This window comes from Oratosquilla oratoria, chromosome 4 (assembly GCF_046742065.1).
Source record: "Oratosquilla oratoria isolate Oo_2021 chromosome 4, ASM4674206v1, whole genome shotgun sequence".
NCBI lineage: Eukaryota > Metazoa > Arthropoda > Malacostraca > Stomatopoda > Squillidae > Oratosquilla > Oratosquilla oratoria.
This window is the reverse complement of record NC_134780.1, coordinates 28,139,173-28,162,550: the sequence shown is the minus strand read 5'-3', so window position 1 is coordinate 28,162,550 and position 23,378 is coordinate 28,139,173. Positions and strand designations below refer to the sequence as shown.

At 40.4% G+C, this 23,378-nt stretch overlaps 1 protein-coding gene across 5 annotated transcripts in view; it reads right to left on the bottom strand.

Annotated features, from left to right (window-relative positions):
• The window catches only part of ATP8A (ATPase phospholipid transporting 8A1), a 138,302-nt gene that overhangs the window by 55,617 nt on the left and 59,307 nt on the right, over positions 1-23,378 (bottom strand). For 3 of the 5 annotated variants that reach the window (XM_076183765.1, XM_076183769.1, XM_076183766.1), the window contains exons 5-12: positions 23,113-23,310; positions 20,626-20,773; positions 18,501-18,693; positions 15,733-15,842; positions 12,043-12,242; positions 9,921-10,072; positions 6,534-6,742; positions 6,287-6,418 (exon numbers count right to left, since the gene is read on the bottom strand). In XM_076183765.1, coding sequence (XP_076039880.1) covers positions 6,287-6,418; positions 6,534-6,742; positions 9,921-10,072; positions 12,043-12,242; positions 15,733-15,842; positions 18,501-18,693; positions 20,626-20,773; positions 23,113-23,310 — 1,342 coding nt within the window. The remainder of the gene's footprint in view (positions 1-6,286; positions 6,419-6,533; positions 6,743-9,920; positions 10,073-12,042; positions 12,243-15,732; positions 15,843-18,500; positions 18,694-20,625; positions 20,774-23,112; positions 23,311-23,378) is intronic. The other 2 variants (XM_076183767.1, XM_076183768.1) reach the window with 1 other exon arrangement.

The following is a 23,378-nucleotide window of genomic DNA, read 5'->3' as shown; positions in this document are numbered from 1 at the left end:
TATTCTGTTTTTACTTTTTCCAAATTCCATTATACTACACTTTTTTGTATTGAACTCCATCTCCCACTTCCTACTCCATTCTTGTACTTTATTTAGATCTCTCTGTAGTGATTCACAATCTTCTTCAGTTTTCACTCTTTTCAGTAGTTTTGCATCATCTGCAAAGAAGCTCATATAGCTTTCAATTCCTTCATCCATATCATTAATATATATAGCAAACATTATTGGGGCCAGAACTGTTCCCTGCGGAACACCGCTTATTACTTCATCCCATTTTGAGTGCTGGTCTCTTATCACTACTCTCATTTTTCTTTCTTGCAAAAAGTCTTCCATCCAATTTAGTAGTTTGCCCTGTATTCCTCCTTCAGTTTCTAATTTCTTAAGCAACTTCTTATGTGGTACTTTGTCAAAAGCTTTCTTTAGGTCTAGAAATGCACAGTCCGCCCATCCATCTCTTTCTTGTATTATATCTATTAGCCTTGAATAGAAACATATTAAATTGGTGACGCATGATCGTCCTTGTCTGAATCCAAATTGCCTTGGATTTTGTTTTTTTCTAAATATTTTACCCATCTACTTTTGATCATTCTTTCACAAATTTTTGCTATTGTACTTGTTAGAGAGACTGGTCTATAGTTGGTAGGTTCTTCTTTATTTCCTCCTTTATATATAGGTACTATATTTGCTTTTTTCCAATCTTCTGGAACTTTTCCTTCTTTCAAGGAACTGTTTAGTATGCTATGTATTTTGTCTGCCAGTTCATTCCTGCATTCTTTCAGTATCCAGTTTGCTATTTCATCTGGTCCATGCAATTTTCTGACATCAAGATTACTCAAGTGTGTTAATATTTCATTCTTTGTTACTTCTATTTCTTCCATAGGGGGGACTTTCTCTTTCCATTCGTTCTCTTCAGGTTGTATGTTCTCCCTTGTAAACACTGATTTAAAATGTTTGTTCATAATTTCCGCCATTTCCATTTCCTCAGTGTATTCAACTCCCTCTTGTCATAATTTCTCCAAGTCTTGTTTGTTTTTCAGTTTATTGTTTACAAATCTGTAGAATAGTTTTGGTTGATCTTTACACTTTTCTATGACATCTTTTTCATATTTTCTCTTTTCCTCTCTGCACGTTTGTACATATTCATTTCTATAACAGGTATATATTTTCCATTTTTCAGGTCTGTCTTTTTTCCATCTGGTCCAGGCTTTGTCTCTTTTGTCTTTTAACTCCCTACAACTTTTGTTGTACCAGCATTTTACATATTCTTTTCCTTGTTTTGGTCTTGGGACATACTTTTCCACTCCTTTTTTGTAAATTTTTGTCAAAATATTCCATTTCTCTTCTACTGTTGTTTCTTCTTTGTATATTTCTTCCCAGTTTTCCTTTTGAAAGAATTCTCTTATTTTATCAAAGTTTGTTTTTTCATACATCATTCTTCCTTTTCTATATTGTTCATTTCTTTTCATATATTTTTCTTCATTAAGTTCCAGTTCAATCAATATGTGGTCACTTTTACTTATTGGTGTTTTATATTCAATATGGTCCACTATTCTAGGTTCAGATGTAATTATTAGGTCTAGTCTCGATGGTTCTTCTTCATTTCTATACCTAGTGTTCTCCTGTATCCATTGTGTCATTGTATGGTCAGTAACCATCTCAAGTAGAGCGTTTCCCCATGAGCCGTCTCCACCCTTTACTGTCATTTCTTCCCAGCAGATTTCTTTGCAATTATAGTCGCCCATCATAACTATTCTTCCTCCCTCTTCCATTATCTTGTTTGATGCTATCTTTGTGTCCTCTAACATACTTTTATGTTCACTCTCTTCCCATGAGGCTGTTTTCGGGGGCACATAATTTATCACAAACTTTCTGCTCTTCTTATCTCTGTCTTCTACTTCCATCATTATCATCTCTACTGTATTCTTTCCATATGTGACACACTTCACATTTATATCCTTCTTAGTCAGGAACATAGCTCCACCCCCTTCCTTTTCACTCTGTTTCTAATCCAATAATTACATGCATCATGTCCTACACTGTTGGGTGGTAGTGGACCTTTTAATTTTGTTTCTACAATTCCCATTATGTCTGGTTCTTTTTCCTTCAAATAATCATTCAGCTCATTCAATCCTGTAAGTAATCCATCTATATTTGTGTAAGACACTCTTAGTTTTCTGCCACTTCCATTGTGTTCTCTGTTTCCCTTTTGTTTTTCTCTTGTATGTCGACTTTCTTTAGTTTCATATTCACTACTCTCCAATAGAATCTCTCTTTTTCTGACTCCGTTCTTTTCTCGTTTTTTTCCTTAGCTTCAAGTCTTTTCTGTTTTTCTTCCTCTCTTTCCTCTTTATTCATTTCCCTTTTTATCCATACCTTTTTATATTGTTCACTTGTTGCTAGTTTCCCTGTTTTGGATAAGATATTCTCTGCCGTCGTTTGTGACTTGAATTTAATCTTAATTGGTCTGGTCTTATCTGTGCTATACTTTCCGAGTCTAAATTTCTCTTCGATTTGCTTCATAATTTCTGGTTCATCTTCCTGAACTGATTCTAGTAATTGGCTTACTTTTTCATTTTCCTCTTTGATTCTTGTGGTTCTATCTGGGTTGTGTTTTTCTTCCATTCCTAATATAATTATACATTTCTTCTTGTCTGCTAAATCTCTTACTATATTCTCCTTTTGTCTCATCACTTTAATAACCGAGTCTTCAGTATGTTCTTTCAATTGCTGTTTGACTATGTCAGTGAATGAAACTTTATTGTCTTCTTGGGTTGCTTTCCAATTCTTAGCTTCTTTAGTTATGGCCTCTCTGTTTTCTTTACTATTCCTCTTCAATTCCTCATTCTCCACCTTAACTTCTCTTAACTGTCTTTTTAGGTCTTCTATTTCATCAGTTAAGTTTTTGTTCGCCTTCTCTAGTTTTTCCAATTTTTCAAACCTCTCGGCGATTTTTGTCATCTTGCCAAACCTAACTTCCCAGTTGTCAGACATTTGTTGAAGTTTTTCCTCCAGTTTTGCCAGTCGGGGGAGGTTGGTATCCGCCGCCCTTTCATTAAATCCTTTGAAATTATCATCCTCACCTTCCATTGTACTGCTCTTATCTATGTTTCTGATCTTTACATTTTTATTAGACATTTCGTCGTCACTCAGTTGGTCGGGGGGCCGTTTTTTGATGTTTACATTTCGTCTGTCTGCCTGGGCCAAGTCTTCTCCTTCCTCATTTCCTTCCATTTCCCTCAGCAATCCCTCCCCTTCTCCTCTTTCCCTACTTTCCCACTACCCCACGAGCAATTTCCCCCCCCACCCTGCAAATACAATAGGTACTTCCTTTGCTTTGGAATCCTCTATTTTTCACTTTTTCTTCAGAACATCTTCTACGCCGTCCATTCACTGAAGTGTGCGTGTGTGTGTATTTACATACACCAACAGCTTTTTCTCCCCTTACAAGGGAAGTAGCCAAAGGCAAAGGCATAAATCCATTCACACCTATTTCATACCCACATACTCCAATCCCATTCACCACCCCTCCCTCCCTACTTTTCTTGGCTCCTCCCTGCATCTCTCCCACTGCCCTGGGTCAGAAGCAATGCATCAAGACACAGCACATCCATGGTAAGGCTGCTTCATTTAATCAGCAACCCTCCCTCTCCATCTCCTTGTGCAGAAAAAAAGAAGACAGGGAGAAATCCCTTTGGGCTGTTCCAAAATATCATTCACACATACTCCCTCAGATCCTTGTCCCCCACCCACTCCTTTCCATGCATTACAGCATCATCCATACACAACAATTCTCCACTCACCCCTATCATTTGTCTTCTCCCTTCCTTCCTCAACAGACATTCCCCTTTCCCAATGTCCCTTTTACCCCATCCATCCATCTCATCATTGGTCACCCCCTCATGTTCACTCCTTCCACACCCCTTTTATTAACCTTTCTTTACTCATTTTTTCCATGTGTCCAAACCATCCCAATACTCTTTCATCAACCCTATTTCCCAACTGCCTTTTCACCCCCCCTCTTCTCCTCACCTCCTCATTTCTCACTCTGTCCAGCCTAGTAACCCCTACCATACTTCTCAGACATTTCATCTCAAATACATTCTAACTCTTCCACTCTTGGCACAATCACCCCTTTATACAATCTCCTCTTAGCATCTATTCTCAAATGTCTATTTCTCATTACACTTTTTAATTCCCCAAGACCCATATTTATTTTCAATTTCCTTCTTTTGCACACCTTCCCAAACTCTGTCATTAACTTCCCTAATCCCTCCTCTGATCCTCCAACAAGCACAGTTTCATCAGCAAACAACAACTGGCTTAACTCCCACTTTACTCCATTTTCTTTAACCATTTCCAACCCCTGGCCCATTACCCTTGTGTTTACCTCTCACACCACCCCATCCATGTTTAAATTGAACAGCCAAGGCAACATAACACATCCCTGGCAAAGTCCCACTTTTACCTCAAACCACTTACCTTCTCCATTTCTGATTCTAACACTGGTTTACGACTCTCATGAAAACTCATGACTGCTCTTCACAGCTTTCCTCCTATCCCATATATCTGCAATACCTCCCACAATGCCTTCCTGTCTACCCTGTCATAAACCTTTTCCAAATTCATATAGGCCCAAAAAACATTCTTACCTTTTCCTAAAGCTTTCTCACACATCTGCCTTACCATAAAAATCTGATCCACACAACCCCTACCTGTCCTAAACCTACACTGTTCCTCACCAATTACTCCTTCTGTTCCTCTCCTAATCTTCTCCATCAAAACACCTCCCATAAGCCTTCTCAACTACACTCAACAAACTGATCCCTCTGAAACTACTACACTCACACTTGTCCCATTCTGCCTTGTAAAATGGAACTATACAGGCACTCCTCCAGTCCTCTGGCACTCTACCCTCTTTTAGACCAACATTAAACAACCTTGCCAGCCACTCCACCATCATTGTACCTCCCTTTTATAGACAATCCACATAACACCCATCTAAACCAGGAGCCTTATCTGCTCTCATCATTTTAATAATTGCTTTCACCTCATTTTTCCTTACTTCTCCTAATTGTAGTATACAGGAAAGGAGCAATACTCATTGGGTCCAGTCTCCTCCCCTCTAATTTTCTAACATATCTACTCAAATTCATGTATGGTTCCATCTTAATCTAATCTTTGATTTCTAATTGTCATATTTAAATTTGAACTCGTATATTGTTTGAGCTTGGGCTATATCACCTAACCTATTCCACATATTTGTACATCTATATGGAAAACTATTTCTTCACATCCTTTCGACTTGTGGTCTTTCTTAATTTACTTCCATGACTTCTTAAAGCCTTCCCATCTTTAATCAGGGGATCTCTTCTATCAATGCAATCTATCCCCTTTAGCAACATGATCAAGTCGCCTCTTTCTCTTTGATCTTTCAAGGTTGGCAGTCTCAGTTCCTTTAGTCTTTCCTCATATGGTTTATCTGCCAGGCTAAGAACCAGTTTGGTTGCTGCCTTTTGTATTCTCTCAATCTTGCTTATATCCTTCACTCTGTGTGGGGACCATAATACATATACCAAAGGCTTTTTCCCCTTTACAAGGGAGGTAGCAAAAAATAAATAAATAAATAAATAAATAAATAAATAAATAAATCAGGGTTTTAATGATTTTTTTCATCATCTCTTCATCCATGTAATGGAACGCCACTTTAATTTTCACCAGTAGTCCATATGTCTCTCCCACAGAACAGCAAGACACAGCACCTCCAAAGGAAGGTCCAATAGCTGATTTACCCAACTGCTTCATTACATGGTGATCTTACTCCCCCTCCCCCCCCCCTCATCCATTCCAGAATTTATGGATACCTCTCTTATCCTCTTACCTTTTCACCCTGGGGCCTATTTTAGGGTGCCCCTATGAGCCAATCACACATCCTTCCTCTTTGTTAGAGTTTAAAATTACCCATAAAAGAATGATGATACATTTGCACAACTGCTGTCTCCTCTTTATACCACTTCTATGATGAAACCTCTTGATGATTTCCCTGTGGTGAGGGAAGAAGAATGCTGCCACCATAATTGCATGTAATAGAAGGCAACTAAATGGGACAGTGTGTGGGAAACTTGGGACACCCCCATTCTGTATTTTCTCTCCTAAATAAAGTAAAGGAACAAGAGGATCTAGGAGAACTCCAACCAGAACCCTTTTGTGGGCCATTAATTTTAGGGGGGGGGGATCTTACTGTAACAGCCTACTCACTATCAACCCCAACAAGTACCACAACACATACCTCATAAAAATCAGAAGATATGTCTGCTACAGCATAACAGAGAGTTCGTAGACCTTCGGCTGCAAACTCCTCTAAGTGCCGTAGTGTTACATTATGGAACTGCTGTGTGTCACTCAAGCGTTCATATATTACCTGGAAATGAACAGTAATCTTGGAACTTTTGAACAAATGACAGAAGATGATTATTGAAGAAAAATAAGAAGAAAATGAAAGGGACAAACAACAAAATGAAGATCTTTCAACTTACAGTATCAGCTCCTTTGCAGTATAGTTTGATTTGACCTTCTGGTGTCCGGACAATGACACTCATTCGCTTTCGGGCGGATGTGAATTCTAAAACATTAAGAATTTCATATTTTTCCTTTTGCCCATTAGCGTCAATGATTGCTGCATCTGGTGTTCTTGTTTCAAAGGTAAAATTAAGTTGTCTTGCACCTTCAACCAGAGCTCTTTCATCTATTAGAAAAAGAGGAAAAATGTTCATAAGTCAATGGATGCATATTTTTTTTTCACACAAAATTACTGTAACAAATACTAATTTAAAAGTGAAGCAGGACTACTAGATCCATGTAAAAAAAAAAATCCAGTACCATGAAAATTTGTTACCAAAGAATGTAATAACTTTGTAGTTTGCATGTGGAAAGCTCACTTATTACACTCTCTTATGTTCCATGTTTCTGCCACATCTATTGTCACAATCACCCATGTATACAATCTCCTCTTTATATCAACCCAAATATCTAAGAGAGGAAGAGTTTAAATGTGTTTGAGATGAAATGCCTGAGAAATATAGTAGGGGTTACTAGGTTGGATAGAGTGAGAAACAAGGTGAGGAATGTGGAGGTGGAAAAGGAGTTGGGAGATGGGGTTGATGAAAGAGTATTGTTATAGTTTGGACACAGAAAGAATGGGTGAAGAAAGATTAGTAAAAGAAGTGTGGAAGGCAGAGGTGGATGAAGCGAACAGGAAGGGACAACCAAGGATGAGGTGGATGGGTGGGGTAAAAAGAGCACTGAGAAAGAAGGTGATGTCTGTTGAGGGAGAGGACAGAAGATAAGGATGAGTGAAGAATGGTTGTGTATTAATGATGCTGTGATGCATAGAGGGGAATGGGTGGGGGATGGGGGGCAGTTAGGGAGTGGTTATGTAATTTTTACCTAGTTGTAATATATGGGAGGGGAGCTATGCTCGTGGTGACCCGTCTTTGTATCTATCCGCATCAAGTTTTATCTTAAAATCTTGTATAGTGTTAGCACATACTGTTTTGTTGTCTAATTTGTTCCATGTATTTATCGCTCTGTGTGGGAAACTGTTCCTTTTCAAGTTTTTTTCTATAACTATCCTTTTTCAATTTTTTTTCGTGTCCTCTTGTTTTACCGTTTTCCCATACTAATAGGTCGTTCCTGTCTAAAACTTCCATTCCTTTCATTATTCTGTAGATAGTTAGCAAATCTCCTCTTTCTCTTCTTTGTTCCAGAGTTGGTAGGTTCAATTTGGATAGTCTTTGCTCATATGTTAGTTCGGCGAGTGTCGGTGCTAGTTTGGTTGTCGCTCTTTGTAATCTTTCTAGTTTCTTAATATTCTTTTTGGTACTGGGTGTCCAAAGTGATGCTGCGTACTCAAGTTTTGGTCTTATTAGTGTAGTTAGTATTTTCCTTATCATTTCTTCGTCCATATAAGTAAATGCCACTTTGATTGCTCTCAATAAGTTATAGGTTTCTCCGAACATCTTATTTATATGCTTATCTGGTTTCATGTCCTTTCCAATCATCACTCCAAGATCTTTTTCATAGTTTGTTTTTTATATTTTTTCTTCCCCAATTCTGTAATCTTTTGATATTCTGTTTCTACTCTTTCCAAATTTCATTATACTGCATTTCTTAATATTGAATTTTACTTCCCACTTTTGAGTCCAATTCCATATTGTGTCCAGATCTTATTGCAATGAGTTGCAGTCCTCTTCCGTTTTTACCTTCTTAAGTAATTTTGCATCATCTGCAAAAAAATTTATATAGCACTCCACGCCTTCATTCATGTCATTAATGTATACAGCGAACATGATCGGGGCCAGTACTGATCCTTGCGGGACACTGCTTTTTACTTCTTCCCAGTGGAGAATTTTTCTCTAATTACAACTCTCATTTTCCTCCCAATCAGGAAGTCTTTCATCCATTCCAATAATTTTCCTCTGATGCCACCTTTTGACTCATCTTATTTATTAGTTTCATATGAGGTACCTTATCAAATGCCTTTTGCAGGTCCAGAAAAGCACAGTCTGCCCATCCATCTCTTTCTTGTATTATGTCTACTAATCTTGAGTAAAAGCAGATCAGATTTGTTGTACAGGATCTCCCTTGTCTAAATCCAAATTGATTTGGGTTCAGTATAGATTTTTCTTCCAGGTATTTAACCCATCTGTTTTTGATCACTCTTTCACAAATTTTTGCTATTGTGCTTGTTAGTGAGACCGGTCTGTAGTTAGATGGATCTTCCTTATCACCTCCCTTATAAATTGGTACAATGTTTGCTTTTTTCCAGTCCAATGGTACTTTTCCTTCTTTAAGTGAGGATTTAATTATATCATACATTTTGTCAGTTAATTCTTCCATGCATTCTTTCAGTATCCAGTTTGCAATTCCGTCTGGGCCATGTGATTTTCTGACATCCAGGGTTTTAATTTGATCACTGATTTCTTTTTGTGTTACGTTTATTTCTTTCATTGCTGGAGTTTTCTATTGTGAATACTGATCTGAAGTGGTTGTTCATTATTTCAGCCATTTCCAGTTCTTCTGTAAATTCCTTTTTATCTTGGCGCAGTTTTTCTATTTCTTGTTTGTTTTTCAGTTTTCCATTTACATATTTGTAAAATAGTTTGGGTTCTTCTTTACATTTGTCTATTATCTACATTTGATATTTTGACATAGTCCAAAGGGATTTCTCTCCATTTTCTCTTTTTCTGTGTGAGGGGATGGAGAGGGGGGGTCATTGATTACATGAGGTGGCCTTGCTGTGGGTGTGCTGTGTCTTCCTGTATTGCTTCTGACCCAGGGCAATGGGAGAGATGCAGGGATGACACATCATCCAGGAGGAGCCAAGAAAAGAGGGAGGGAGGGAAGGAGGGAGGGGTGGTGAATGGGATTGGAATGGGTGGGAGTGGAATTATGCCTTTTGACTTTGGCTACCTCCCTTGTAAGAAGGAAAAAATCCTTGTTAAATGTATATGTATGTACAACTTACACTCCCAATAGATAGTCTATGATATCCTATGGTAATCATTCTTGTGTAAATTCCTTATCTACTTCTGGACATTATTTGCTGAAGGAAACACCCAACTGCTAAAGGATTAAAGCTTATTGAAGAATGGACCACCCTACCACTCATTAAAGCTTATCTTGATTAACCCTGAGGGTTATCTAAAGACAGCAGGTCTTCTGCAAGAGAGACCTGGGGCAATGGATTGATTGATTGATTAATCCAGAGACAATAGTGAGTGATCTTTGTATTCTTTCTTGATACCAAACAATTCTGTTCAGGTGAGGGGAACCCCCTCCCCCCATTAAACAGTAAGCATGTTCCCCTTCTCTTAAAGATAAATGACACATGTTGATCGTTTTTGCATTCTTGCTTTTCATACCTGGCGAGGCAGCATGGTATATTATGCGATCGCCCTCTTTCTCGTCACGGTCTGGAATAACTGTATGACACACTGCCAGCATAGTTAGAAACTGACGAGTATTTGTTGCACCTGGGGCATCCGAGTCCAGCATTGTCATGAGTTCTTGAATACTGTAAGAAAACAATGAAAAAAATACTGAGAGCCTTGATGACGTAATACTTAAGACATTAAAGAAAAGAAATGGAAGAATAAAATTCTTTGTGTAAATATAATAAATTTATCTATCTATATACTCTTCCCCCTTATATGGGAGGTAGCCTAGTCAAAAGGCACATAACCACTCCCACCCATACACTACCAACCATCACTCCTTCCTCCCTCTCATCTTGGCTCCTTGTGGATGAAGGATCATCCTTGTCTCCCATCCACTCCCCTGGGTCTGAAGCAATGCAGCAAGACACAGCACATTCACAGCAAGGCTGCTTCACTTAATAGGCATCCCCCCTCTCTCTATCCCCTTTGGGCTGTGTCAAAGCATCTTTCAAACATAACCACTCCCTACTCCCCTCCCCATATACCCTGCCACCTCCCTTCCTTGCATCACAGTATCATCTATACACAGCCATTCCCTGCTCACCCCCATCTCCTGCCTTCTCCCTTCCTTGCTTAACAGACATTCCCCCTTTGCTCAAATACTCTTTCACCCCATCCACCTCATCCTCAGTCATCCCCTCAAGTTCATTCCAGCCATCTCTGTCTTCCACAACATTTTTTACTAATCTTTCTTCAATCATTCTTTCCAGATGTCCAAATAAATAATAACAGATAATACATACACATATCAAAGGCTTTTTCTCCCTTACAAGGGAGGTAGACAAAAAACAAAGGCATAAAATCCACTCCCTCCCATTCCATTCCCACATACTTCACTCCCATTCACCCCCTCTCTCCCTCTTATCTTGGCTCCTTTTGGATGCTGGGTCATCCCTGCATCTCACCCACTGCCCTGGGTCAGAAGCAGTGTCACAAGACAGCACATTCACAGCAAGGCCACTTCGTTTAATTAGCGACCCTTCCTCTCTGTCCCCTCATGCAGAAAAAGAGAAGATGGGGAGAAATCCCTTCAGGTTGTGTCAATTTATTATTCACACATACTCCCTCACCCTCCATCCCCTCCTTTCCATGCATCACAGCATCATACATACACAACCATTCTCCATTCACCCCTATCTTCTGTCCTCTCCCATCCTTCCTCAACAGACATTTCCCTCTTTCCCAATGCCCCTTTTACCCCATCCATCCATCTCATCCTTGGTCACTCCCTCATATTCACTCCTTCCACCTCATGTTTCCACATTTCTTTTATTAATCTTTCTTCACTCATTTTTCCATGTGTTCAAACCATCCCAATACTCTTTCATCAACCCTATCTCCCAACTCCTTTTCCACCTCCATTCTCCTCCTTACCACCTCATTTCTCACTCTATCCAGCCTAGTAACCCCTATCATACTTCTCAGGCACCTCATCTCAAACACATTCAAATTCCTCATCTCTTATGTTCCATGTTTCTGCTCCATACAGTGCTGTCAGCACATTTACTCCTTCATACAATCTCCATTTAGCATCCATTCCCAAATGTCTATTATTACACTTTTTAATTCCCTAAGGCATTTATTTGCTTCTCTCAAGTTACATTCTACCTCAACCTCCACTCCTCCCTTTCCTGCTACATTTGAGCCCAAGTATCTAAAACTATCCACTTCCTCCAATCTCTCTCCCTTAACACTCACTTCCAATTTGCTGTCACATTCTCCCCTTGTACATCTCATCACCTTACTTTTACCCATATTCATCTTCAACTTCTTCTTTTGCACACCTCCCTAAACTCTGTCACTAACTTCCTTAAATACATCATTATATTTTTTCACACTTACCCAACCATTCTAGAACAGGCATAGATCAATCAAGTCGACCACTTCTAAATATTTTCATTAGAATTCCTACCATACTCAGATATTATGACAGTTTATTAGGAATAATCTTTACAAAATAACGAAACACTAATGCACCTATTCTTGACCTTAATTTCAATGAGAATATTACACAAATGCACTATTACAATGAGAAAAACTTTCCTACCTTTCATCTGCCATAGTGTACACAGTTCCTCCAATGGTGCACCTCTTGAATTCCATTATGTTGCACGTGAGTGTTCCAGTTTTGTCAGACATGACATACTTGACCATTCCAAGTTCTTCATTCAGATTGGATGTTCTAGCCATTGCCCAAATATCTTGTTCTTCGTAATGCATGTTGTAATCATTATTGATAAACCCAGCCTGAGAACACAGATGACAGCTGGTATACGATGTTCACACAGAGAAGGAATGGATACTGGGGGGATTTGAACTTATTGATAAACTTAATATGAAAGAAGACTGCTAATCACAACACTAAAAATATACTTAAAGAATTATAGGAGCAAAATAAGGAGTGTCCAAATATATCAGTATAGAATATATAAAATGAATAAGAGAGATTAAAATGTCTGAAAGAGTATAATATGCATCAAGAAGTATATTCATATTATTTGTTTTTGTTTTGTTTTGTCATCATTTGTCTGTCTTATTTTCATTTATTATTAGTTATATGTCAATTTATTATTATTTACTATTTACCTGTTTGTTTATTATTTAACTATACCTATGCATTTATTTATGTATTTTATTTGTTATTATAGTTTTTATTTATTATTCTATTATTAATATGATTTTTTTTTCGCATCCGACCTAGATATGGATCAAAAGGTCTCCTGTCGGCATGCTCCGCCTTTGTAATCCTTTGTAAGTTTACAAGCATATTTAAACTGTCTGGACAGTCTAAGCTAGGTGGTGTTTTGTCAAGTTTCTTTCTTAGAAACAAAATGGCAGGATCATAGGACATGATGGAAAGGTGAGTAATGATCCCTGCATGATCTTATTAGAGGAGTAATTGGTGCATGGTCATTGTTAAGATGACCAAAAGCTACCCAATCCATTTCAAACTAAACTTACACCCTTACATTTGGGGGTACAAGTATATATGTATTTACCTAGTTGTATTTTACAGGAAGAGAGCTATGCTCATAGTAACCCACTTTTGTATCTTTCAGTATTCAGTTTAACCATAAATTCTTGTATAGTTTTTGCACCCACTGTTTCTTCATTCAATTTGTGTGTGAATATGTTTGTCTACGCATTTCTTTTGCATTTATTTAGTGTTTTGTAGGGTGGTTATTCAAATGGTATCTTGTGTGTGGGCTAAGATGCATTATCTATATATTGGGACTTCATCAAGGATGCGTTATGTCGCCCTGGCTGTTCAACTTATACATGGATGGGGTAGTGCGAGAGGTAAATGCAAGGGTAGTGGGTCAGGGATTGGAGATGGTTAAAGAAAATGGAGAAAAGTGGGAGGTGAGTCAGCTGTTGTTTGCTGACGACACTGCACTTGTGGCAGGATCGGAGGAGGGACTGAGGAAGTTGGTGACAGAGTTTGGGAGAGTATGTGATAGAAGAAAGCTGAAGATAAATGTGGGTAAAAGTAAGGTGATGAGATGTACAAGGGGTGAAAGTGGCAGTAGTCTGGAAGTGAGCATTAAGGGAGAGCGACTGGAGGAAGTGGATAATTTTAGATACTTGGGTGCAAATGTGACAGGAAAAGGTGGAGTGAAGGTGGAGGTAGAATGTAGATTGAGAGAAGCGAGTAAATGCCTTGGTGGATTAAAAAGTGTAATGAGGAATAGACATTTGGGAATGGATGCTAAGAGGAGACTATATGAAGGAGTGATTGTGCCAACAGCACTGTATGGGGCAGAAACATGGAACATAAGAGAGGAAGAGAGGAGTTTGAATGTGTTTGAGATGAGGTGTCTGAGAAGTATGATGGGGGTTACTAGGCTAGATAGAGTGAGAAATGAGGAGGTGAGGAGAAGAACAGGGGTGGAAAGGGAGTTGTTGTTGTTGTTGTTGTCATTCCCTAGACTGTCTGTCCGAGCAGTCCCGTCTCCCCAAGGAAGGCCACAGCCGAAACAGGGTTTTCCCACAAATCCTTTATAGAGTGTATGTTGTGTTGTTTGCGTGCATGATTGTGTATAATGCAGTCTTCCATTATGTGTTGTATGGTATGGGGTGAAGTGTTACATCCTGGGCAGCTGTTCACAACACGGTCGTCCAGCCTCTTCTGGTAGCTTAGAAGTGCTGGGTGGTGACCGCATCGCAGTCATCGCATCGCAGTCATCGCATTGCAGTGGAAAGGGAGTTGGGAGATAGGGTTGATGAGAGAGTATTAGGATGGTTTGGACACATGGAAAGAATCAGTGAAGAAAGACTAGTAAAAGAGGTATGGAAGGCAGATGTGGAGGGAGTGAACATGAGGGGACGTCCTAGGATGAGGTGGATGGATGGGGTGAAAGGGGCTTTGTGGAAGAGAGGAATGTCTGTTGAGGAAGGACGGGAGAGGACAGAAGACAGGGGTGAATGGAGAATGGTTGTATGTGAATGATGTTGTGATGCATGAGGTGGAATGGGCGGGGGATGGGGGGTGAGGTAGTATGTGTGAGCAAAATTTGAACGCAGCCCGAAGGGATTTCTCCCCGTCTTCTCCTTTTATGCATGGGGGGACGGAGAGGGGGGGTTGCCAATTTAATGAAGCAGCCTTGCTGTGGATGTGCTGCGTCTGGCAACACTGCTTCTGACCCAGGGCAGTGGACAAGGTGCAGGGATGACCTGTCATCCAGGAGGTGCTAAGATGAGAGGGAGGGTGGAGGGGTGTGGAGTGTATTCAGGGATGGAATGGGTGGGAATAATTTTATGCCTTTTCCTTTTTGGCTACCTCCCTTGTAAGGGGGAAAAAGCCTTGGTATATGTATGTATGTATCTATATATTCATAAAGATGAGAGAAGTAAAGCATAAGATAAAGGAGGCAAAGTGGAGAGCAGATGTGAAATGGGGAAAGAGTATGACAGAAAATCTTGAAAGTTATAAAAAGATGTTTTGGAAAGAAATTGAGAGGAAGAGGAGGCAAATCGAGTAGAGAAGAAAAGGTAAAAGGCACAGATGGAGACATGATAATGGAAGAGACGGCAGTAAGAGGAAGATAGACAGAGTATTTTAGGGAGTTGCTAAATATGAAGGAGGATAGGGATATGTATGTATGTATGTGTCTGTATGTATATGTATATATATATATATATATATATATATATATACATATATATATATATATATATATATATATAGCGAGAGAGAGAGAGAGAGAGGGGGGGGGAGAGAGAGAGAGAGAGAGAGAGAGAGAGAGAGAGAGAGAGAGAGAGAGAGAGAGAGAGAGAGAGAGAGAGAGAGGCAGAGAGAGAGAGAGAGAGAGAGAGAGAGAGAGAGAGAGAGAGAGAGAGAGAGAGAGAGAGAGAGAGAGAGAGAGAGAGAGAGAGAGAGAGAGGCAGAGAGAGAGAGAGAGAGAGGCAGAGAGAGAGAGAGAGGCAGAGAGAGAGAGAGGCAGAGAGAGAGAGAGAGAGAGAGAGAGAGAGAGAGAGAGAGAGAGAGAGAGAGAGAGAGAGAGAGAGAGAGAGAGAGAGAGAGAGAGAGAGAGAGAGAGAGAGAGAGAGAGAGAGAGAGAGAGAGAGAGAGAGAGAGAGAGAGAGAGAGAGAGCAAAAGACAGAGAAAGAGAAAGAAAAAGATAAAGAAATTGAGAAAGAAAGAGAGAGCAATCAACAAATACATAAAACATCCTGATGGCTCTTGGAAAACCATCATAAACAAAGAGACTCCTCCTACTTTCTACAGGCACTCACCTGAATGAAACGAACCACTTCGAGGGACACTTGGAGAGATATGGGAATTAGGTTGTTAAACAGAATGATGAATGTGATGAAGTTGATGCCAAAGTTGAACATACTCAGATCTGGGAAAAATAAGAAGTTACACTTTTGAGTGATCGTGTCGTACCTTAATCGTAGCAAGAGGGGCGGGAGAACACTTATTCACAGGGGCGCATAGTAAGAGAAATAGACAAATTTGTTTTCATCCACTTTACAGCATCAGTATCATGCACCTGATATAATGCACCATATAATGATATAATGCACCATATAATGATTGTGTTAAGCCAGAAACTCCCTGAGTCTTACCAACATAAGCTGTAATTCCTTTGTAATTTCCTGCTATGAATGTATCATATTTTTGAAAATATCACAATGTATATATGTCTTGAGGCTTTGATCAATCAATTGGGGGTATACACCAAGGAGCATACTACTTCACTCATGCACCAGCATCAGTCCCTTCCGCCTCTCTGCCCAAACTCCCATGCAGACACCCTTCCTTCCCACTCCAAACAGTTCTCATCAGGTTTGATCAACTTGACCCCGGCCGTGAATTCCGTGGGTGCCCCCTTCCTCTCCTCCATCAAGGGTTGTCATTTGCGGAGCCAATCCTGAGAGTAGGATCACCATCAGGGAAACGTGCCACATGCCCATAGAGCTGGAGTTGATGTTCACGAATTATGCTGGAAGTAACTGGTCTTGACAAAGTCTTACAGTATGGTTTCTGGTTTGATGTGGAGTCGTTCCAGTGATACCCCATGATTCTCCGAAAGCACTTGGTACAAAAGACATTGAGATGCCTATTTAATTCAGCAGTCAAGGTCCATGTCTCAGCCATACAACATGACAGGAAGCACAAGTGACTTGAAGATTCAAATCTTAGTCCTTTTGCATAAATAATGACAACACCATATACTCTGGTCGAGAGTCCTTGACACCATGGACCCACTACTGTTATGCACTACACTACCAAGGTATGTAAAGCTTTCCAAGACCTCAATGTCCTTGCCACATGCATGGACAGACTGAACTGTGTCATCCAGTAAGCCCCCAAACTCCTGAACCTTGGTCTTGGTCCAGGAGACCTCAAGTCCAAGTGGTCTCACCTCCCTGTGCAGTGACTCGAGGGCTGCAACCAGGACCTCCCAGAACTCTGCAAGAAGGACAGCATCATCAGCAAACACAAGGTCAGTGACCTTAGTGTTGCCAATAGATGCTCCGCAATGACATTGAGCGACAACTCTGTCAAATAGCCAGTCCATGCAGTGTTGAAAAGTGTTTGGGTGAGGACACACCCTTGCCTCAATCCTGAACTAACAGGAAATAAGCTAAACACACCTCCTCCATACTTTACAACATTCTATAAGCCAGATATCAAGTCAATAATCTTTGCATAATTCCTACAGATCTGCAAGGGATCCCAAAGCATTTCGCGATGCAGAGTCAAACACCTTCTTGAGATCAACATAAGCTGCAAGAAACCCTTGCTGAAATTCACATCAGTGCTCCACAAGAATACAAAGCACTAGGATCTGATCAGTTGCTGACTTACCTGGTGTGAACACAGACTGTTCAAGTCTCTAAAATTTTAGCAGATGTCAACAAACTTGTGTCAGCAATAGATGGGCAAGCACTTTACCTGGCACACTAAGCAATGTAATGCCACGGTGGTTTTTGTAATCCTGCCAGTCCCCTTTCCCCTTCCAGATTTTACTGCTTTTAGCCATAATTCCTGCTACAAACATATATTTCTGACTATATCACAATGCACATATCTTGAGGTTTCCAATTAACTTTTTCTATAAATCACAGACATCTGAGTCACTGGGTCTCCAGACCATGCTTAAAACCTCTGTATCCACTATGACTGCAAAGGTTCTTGTCCCATGCTAAGAACCTAAAGACCTAGATGACTTAAAGTACACCGCCAAATGATCTAAAATATCGCCCTGAAACAAATCTGTCACCTGGCACGATGTCAACATATATCTCACCAGATTATGGTCTATCACAATGTAAAGTGGAATGAAACAAAAATGAAAGCAATGTCTATACAGTTTGTCTCAGATCAGAAAGATAAGCAGCTATAAACTAGAGCGTAATGTTGTCTTCTATGTTCCTTTTAACTCTTCTAGCTGCCAAAAGACTACAGTCTCACAATACTTTTCTTTACGATGTCACAAGGACTTATGATTCAATTATCTATTTCTTCTTTTTGGCAATGCTTGAATGATACACACAAGTGGAAATTAAACAGAGATAATGAATTAGTAATAAGGAACTTGTTTCTACATACAATCTTCCAATTCCATAATTCATATTAAATTCTTAAAAGGTTTGAATTATCTAAATTGTGGGAAAGATATAGAGACAGAGATAGAGATAGAGCTAGAGAGAGAGAGAGACAAAGAGAGAAAATATTTGAACTGAAATGCTTTCTCTCTTAATTACAAGACATTTATTCTCTTTCAAATGAAGAGGAATGGAAAGGAAGTACAGAAGAGCACTTTAATAGTTTGCAACTAACTCCTGGACAGTCGTTTCCAGAGAATGTTGCTGCTGCTGCTGCAATCGTTTGTGGTGGCTAAAAGGTTAAAATGTTTTGCGCCAACTAAAGAACTAAGAAAAGTCGGAAACGCTAGAAGAGTAAGAAGCTCCGATGAAGGACAAAGTTTTAAGCTATTTCAGTGGCCTTCCCTTTGTGATGAGCCAACGTTCACTGTCATGCGGATTCTCACCAGTCTGAGAGTTGTTGGTGGCTTGGAATATTGAATTTACTTGATCTCGGATGAAGCCGGATAACTCACCATCAAGAGAGAGATACCAATGGAGACTTGCATTCCACTGGGAGTTGCAAATGGCCATGATCAGACAAAGCACAATCAAGAGGAAAAAAAGCAGGATGATGAGGTGATTGGTCAACTTGTCAACCTAGAAATAAAACAAAGACTATAATTAGGAAAGTCAATAGTATTACATAATGGGGGGGATTTCCTAAGGTCAAAAACTTGCATGGCATTAGGTTGGCAACACTGTAGAGGAAATATCCCCACCATCTACAGGTAGCAAACCCTCAAATGGGTCACTGGGTGGTTCTCTTGTCTGAATAAAATTGCCTTCTACAGGTTAATCCTCTTTTCCCCTTTGTATCTTCTACACATCCAACAAATTTGTACTGAACAGTTCTCCATCCCCACCAAGGGTCTTTCCCCCACCCCACCTTTTATGAAAGGGGGTGGCATCAAGGCATAGGCATAGAAAACATGCTCTATCAAGTACAAAGCATAAAGACAAAATGGCAGCAATACATATTAAAAAAAATAATTTCAATAATGTTTAGTCATAAAGAATACAAGGTTCTTGTGCTCTCTTGTGTACATGCAGTGCCAGTTGCTTAGTTTACCAGTTAAATATCACCATCCATCCATATACCAAGGGTTCCCCCCCCCTTACAAGGGAGGTAGCCAAAGTCAAAAGGCATATACCCACTTCCCCCCATTTCATCCTCTCCCATTCATAAATACCAACAATACATATATAAATTCATTTTAAACTGATTTCTACCCCCATCTTCTCTATTTTAAGAGGGGATGGAGGTTGGGGGGTGAGGTGGGATCGCCACAAAGATGAAACAGCCCTGCTGTGTATGTGCTGTGTCTTGCTGTATTGCTTCTGACCCGGGCAGTGGGCAGGAGACAGATGAGCTTTCATCCACGAGGAGCTAAGATGAAAGGGAGGAAAGTGTGGTGGATGGGAGCGGAATGGGTGGAAGTGGGTGCGTGCCTTTGACTTGGCTACCTCCCTTATAAGGTGGAGGAAGCCCTTGGTATATAGATAGATAGATTTCTCTTAAAACAACATTTCAATGTTTTTTATTTCTTGAATCAAAGAAAACACACAATAACTCCTTAAACTACATAAAACCAATTATGTATCACTACCACTACTCCAAATTAGTGTTATGACTGGTACGCTTGATGTCCTGTGGTAACTAGCACAAACAATTCTGACTTTTCTTGCATTTCATTTTTCTTAACAAGAACTATGCAGCTATGCATCATCGATAGCCTACACCCCATTGATTGAATGATTTCACGGTACTTTCACTTTTAAAGCAACTTAAGCACCCTTTCTATGTGTATATGCACATACATTGTGTGTGTTTGTGTGCATGTATTTACCTAATTGTAGTATACAGGAAAGGAGCAATGCCTGTTAGGTCCTGTCTCCTATTCTCTAATTTTCTAATATACCTAGACTCAAATTCATGTATGGTTCCAACTCAATCTATGTGCTTTCCAATTGTCATATTTAAATTTGAACTAATGTATTGTTTGAACTTAGGCAATATCACCTTCTAAGTCATTTCACATATTTATGCATCTATATGGAAAACTGTATTTCTTCACTTCCTTTCGACATGTGGTTTTTCTTAATTCACTTCCATGACCTCTTAAAGCCCCCACATCTTTAATCAGGAGATCTCTTCTACCAATGCAATCTACCCCCTTTAGTAACCTGAATACTGTAATCATGTCACCTCTTTCCCTTCAATCTTTCAAAGTTGGCAGATTCTGTATTTCTAGTCTTTCCTCATATGGTTTACCTGCCAGGCTGGGGACCAGTTTAGATGCTGCCCTTCATATTTTCTCAATCTTGCTTATATCCCTCACTCTATGTGGGTACAGTGTGTGTGAGTGAGTGAGTGAGTGAGTGAGTGAGTGAGTGTGTGTATGTGTGTTGTTCATGCAAATATGCATGCTCTGACATGGCAATCCTCCACTTAATGGGGACTGTGGCCTTTTAAGACACATCTTGATGACTGAATCACTAGCTCAAAAAAACATCATCCATCATTCTTACCGTTGACCTTTTGAGAGGAGCTGACGTTGCTGAATTTTTCATGAGCTTAGTCTCATGGCCGGTGTAAATGACGATGCCAAAGATCCAGTTGGTGTTCTGGAGTTTGGCACCACGCAGAAGAATCTGATCAGGACTTAGCGGAAGATGACTGAGGGGTGAAGCAGAACAACAAGGAGTTAGGTGACATAGATACAAAAACATACAACTCAGATTAACCAACTTGCATGACACTATATAAGTTCTCTAAGTGTTTTTGGTTTGTAATTATATTGTAAATATGAGAATCCCTGCACTAGTGCATAAATCTGAACTGGGTAAATAGCAAGGTGAATGCAACATATTCATGAACATTACCATATACACAAATGACCATAAGTATGCACTTCTTAAATGACAATTACTAAAGTTGACAATTACTAAAGTTGGGAGGATCTTGATTGAGAGGATCAGGAGAGGAACAGGGAGTAATTGGTGAGGAACAGTGTGGATTTAGGACGGGTAGAGGTTGTGTAGATCAGATTTTTGTGGTAAGACAGATATGTGAGAAAGCTATAGGAAAGGGGAAGGATGTTTTTTGGGCCTTTATGGACCTGGAAAAGGCTTACGACAGGGTAGACAGAAAGGCACAGTGGGAGGTTTTGAGGATATACAGGAGAGGAGGAAAGCTTCTAGGAGCTGTCAAGAGTTTTTATGAGAGTAGTAGAGCTTGTGTCAGGATTAGAAATAGAGAGAGTGAGTGGTTCGAAGTAAAGGTGGGACTTCGTCAAGGATTCGTTATGTCGCCCTGGCTGTTCAACTTATACATGGATGGGGTAGTGCGAGAGGTAAATGCAAGGGTAGTGGGTCAGGGATTGGAGATGGTTAAAGAAAATGGAGAAAAGTGGGAGGTGAGTCAGCTGTTGTTTGCAGACGACACTGCGCTTGTGGCAGGATCAGAGGAGGGATTGAGGAAGTTGGTGACAGAGTTTGGGAGAGTGTGTGATAGAAGAAAGCTGAAGATAAATGTGGGTAAAAGTAAGGTGATGAGATGTACAAGGGGTGAAAGTGGCAGTAGTCTGGAAGTGAGCATTAAGGGAGAGTGACTGGAGGAAGTGGACAGTTTTAGATACTTGGGTGCAAATGTGACAGGAAAAGGTGGAGTGAAGGTGGAGGTAGAATGTAGATTGAGAGAAGCGAGTAAATACCTTGGTGGATTAAAAAGTGTAATGAGGAATAGACATTTGGGAATGGATGCTAAGAGGAGACTATATGAAGGAGTGATTGTGCCAACAGCACTGTATGGGGCAGAAACATGGAACATAAGAGAGGAAGAGAGGAGTTTGAATGTGTTTGAGATGAGGTGTCTGAGAAGTATGATGGGGGTTACTAGGCTGGATAGAGTGAGAAATGAGGAGGTGAGGAGGAGAACAGGGGTGGAAAGGGGGTTGGGAGATAGGGTTGATGAAAGAGTATTAGGATGGTTTGGACACATGGAAAGAATCAGTGAAGAAAGACTAGTAAAAGAGGTATGGAAGGCAGATGTGGAGGGGGTGAACATGAAGGGACATCCTAGGATGAGGTGGATGGATGGGGTGAAGGGGGCTTTGGGGAAGAGGGGAATGTCTGTTGAGGAAGGACGGGAGAGGACAGAAGACAGGGGTGAATGGAGAATGGTTGTATATGGATGATGTTGTGATGCATGAGGTGGAATGGGTGGGGGGGATGGGGGGTGAGGTAGTATGTGTGAGCAAATTTTGACGCAGCCCAAAGGGATTTCTCCCCCCTCTTCTCCTTTTATGCATGGGGGGACGGAGAGGGGGGGGTCGCCGATTTAATGAAGCGGCCTTGCTGTGGATGTGCTGTGTCTTGCGATACTGCTTCTGACCCAGGGCAGTGGACAAGGTGCAGAGATGACCCGTCATCCAGGAGGTGCTAAGATGAGAGGGAGGGTGGAGGGGTGTGGAGTGTATTCAGGGATGGAATGGGTGGGAATGATTTTATGCCTTTTCCTTTTTGGCTACCTCCCTTGTAAGGGGGAAAAAGCCTTGGTATATGTATGTATGCATGTACTAAAGTTGACAATTATCATATATGCATGGAAGGGATTGGGTGGGGGATGGGGAGTGGTTATGTGTGAATGATGTTTTGATGCAGTCTTCTCTTTTTCTGCATGGGGGGGACAAAAAGGGGTTTAGCTGATTAGATGAAGTCACCATCCTGTAGATGTGCTGTGTCTTGCTGCAGTTTTATGACCCAGGGCAATGGGCAAGATACAGGGATAACCCTTCAACCAGAAGGAGCCAAGAAAAGAGGGTAGGAGGGATGGGTGGTGAATGGGAGTGGAGTATGTGGGGATGGAATGGGTGGGAGTGGAATTATGCTTTTTGACTTTGGCTACTTCCCTTATAAAGAGGAAAAAGTCCTTTGTGTATGTATGTATATACTATAGTTGAGAATTACTTGGGCTGATTTACTGTACAAACACTACCAAACGTTCAGAGCACTCACGGTCGACTGGTCTCCTTGAAGTTGCCCGTGAACTGATATAGAAACCGGTTGGGCAGCTCACACTCCATCCTTCCTGACAGGTTCATCAGATCTTTCCCTTCAAGAATGTGGGTCGTCTGAGGGAGGCCTTGTCGGATCTTGAGATTTGTCTCTCCATCCAAGTTGGCCGTCTCTACGTAGCAGAGGCCTTGGGGTTCACTGAAAAAGAAGGTGAATGGACAAAATTACTGCAAACGAGTAATGGTAATAACATTACTAATTAAGTC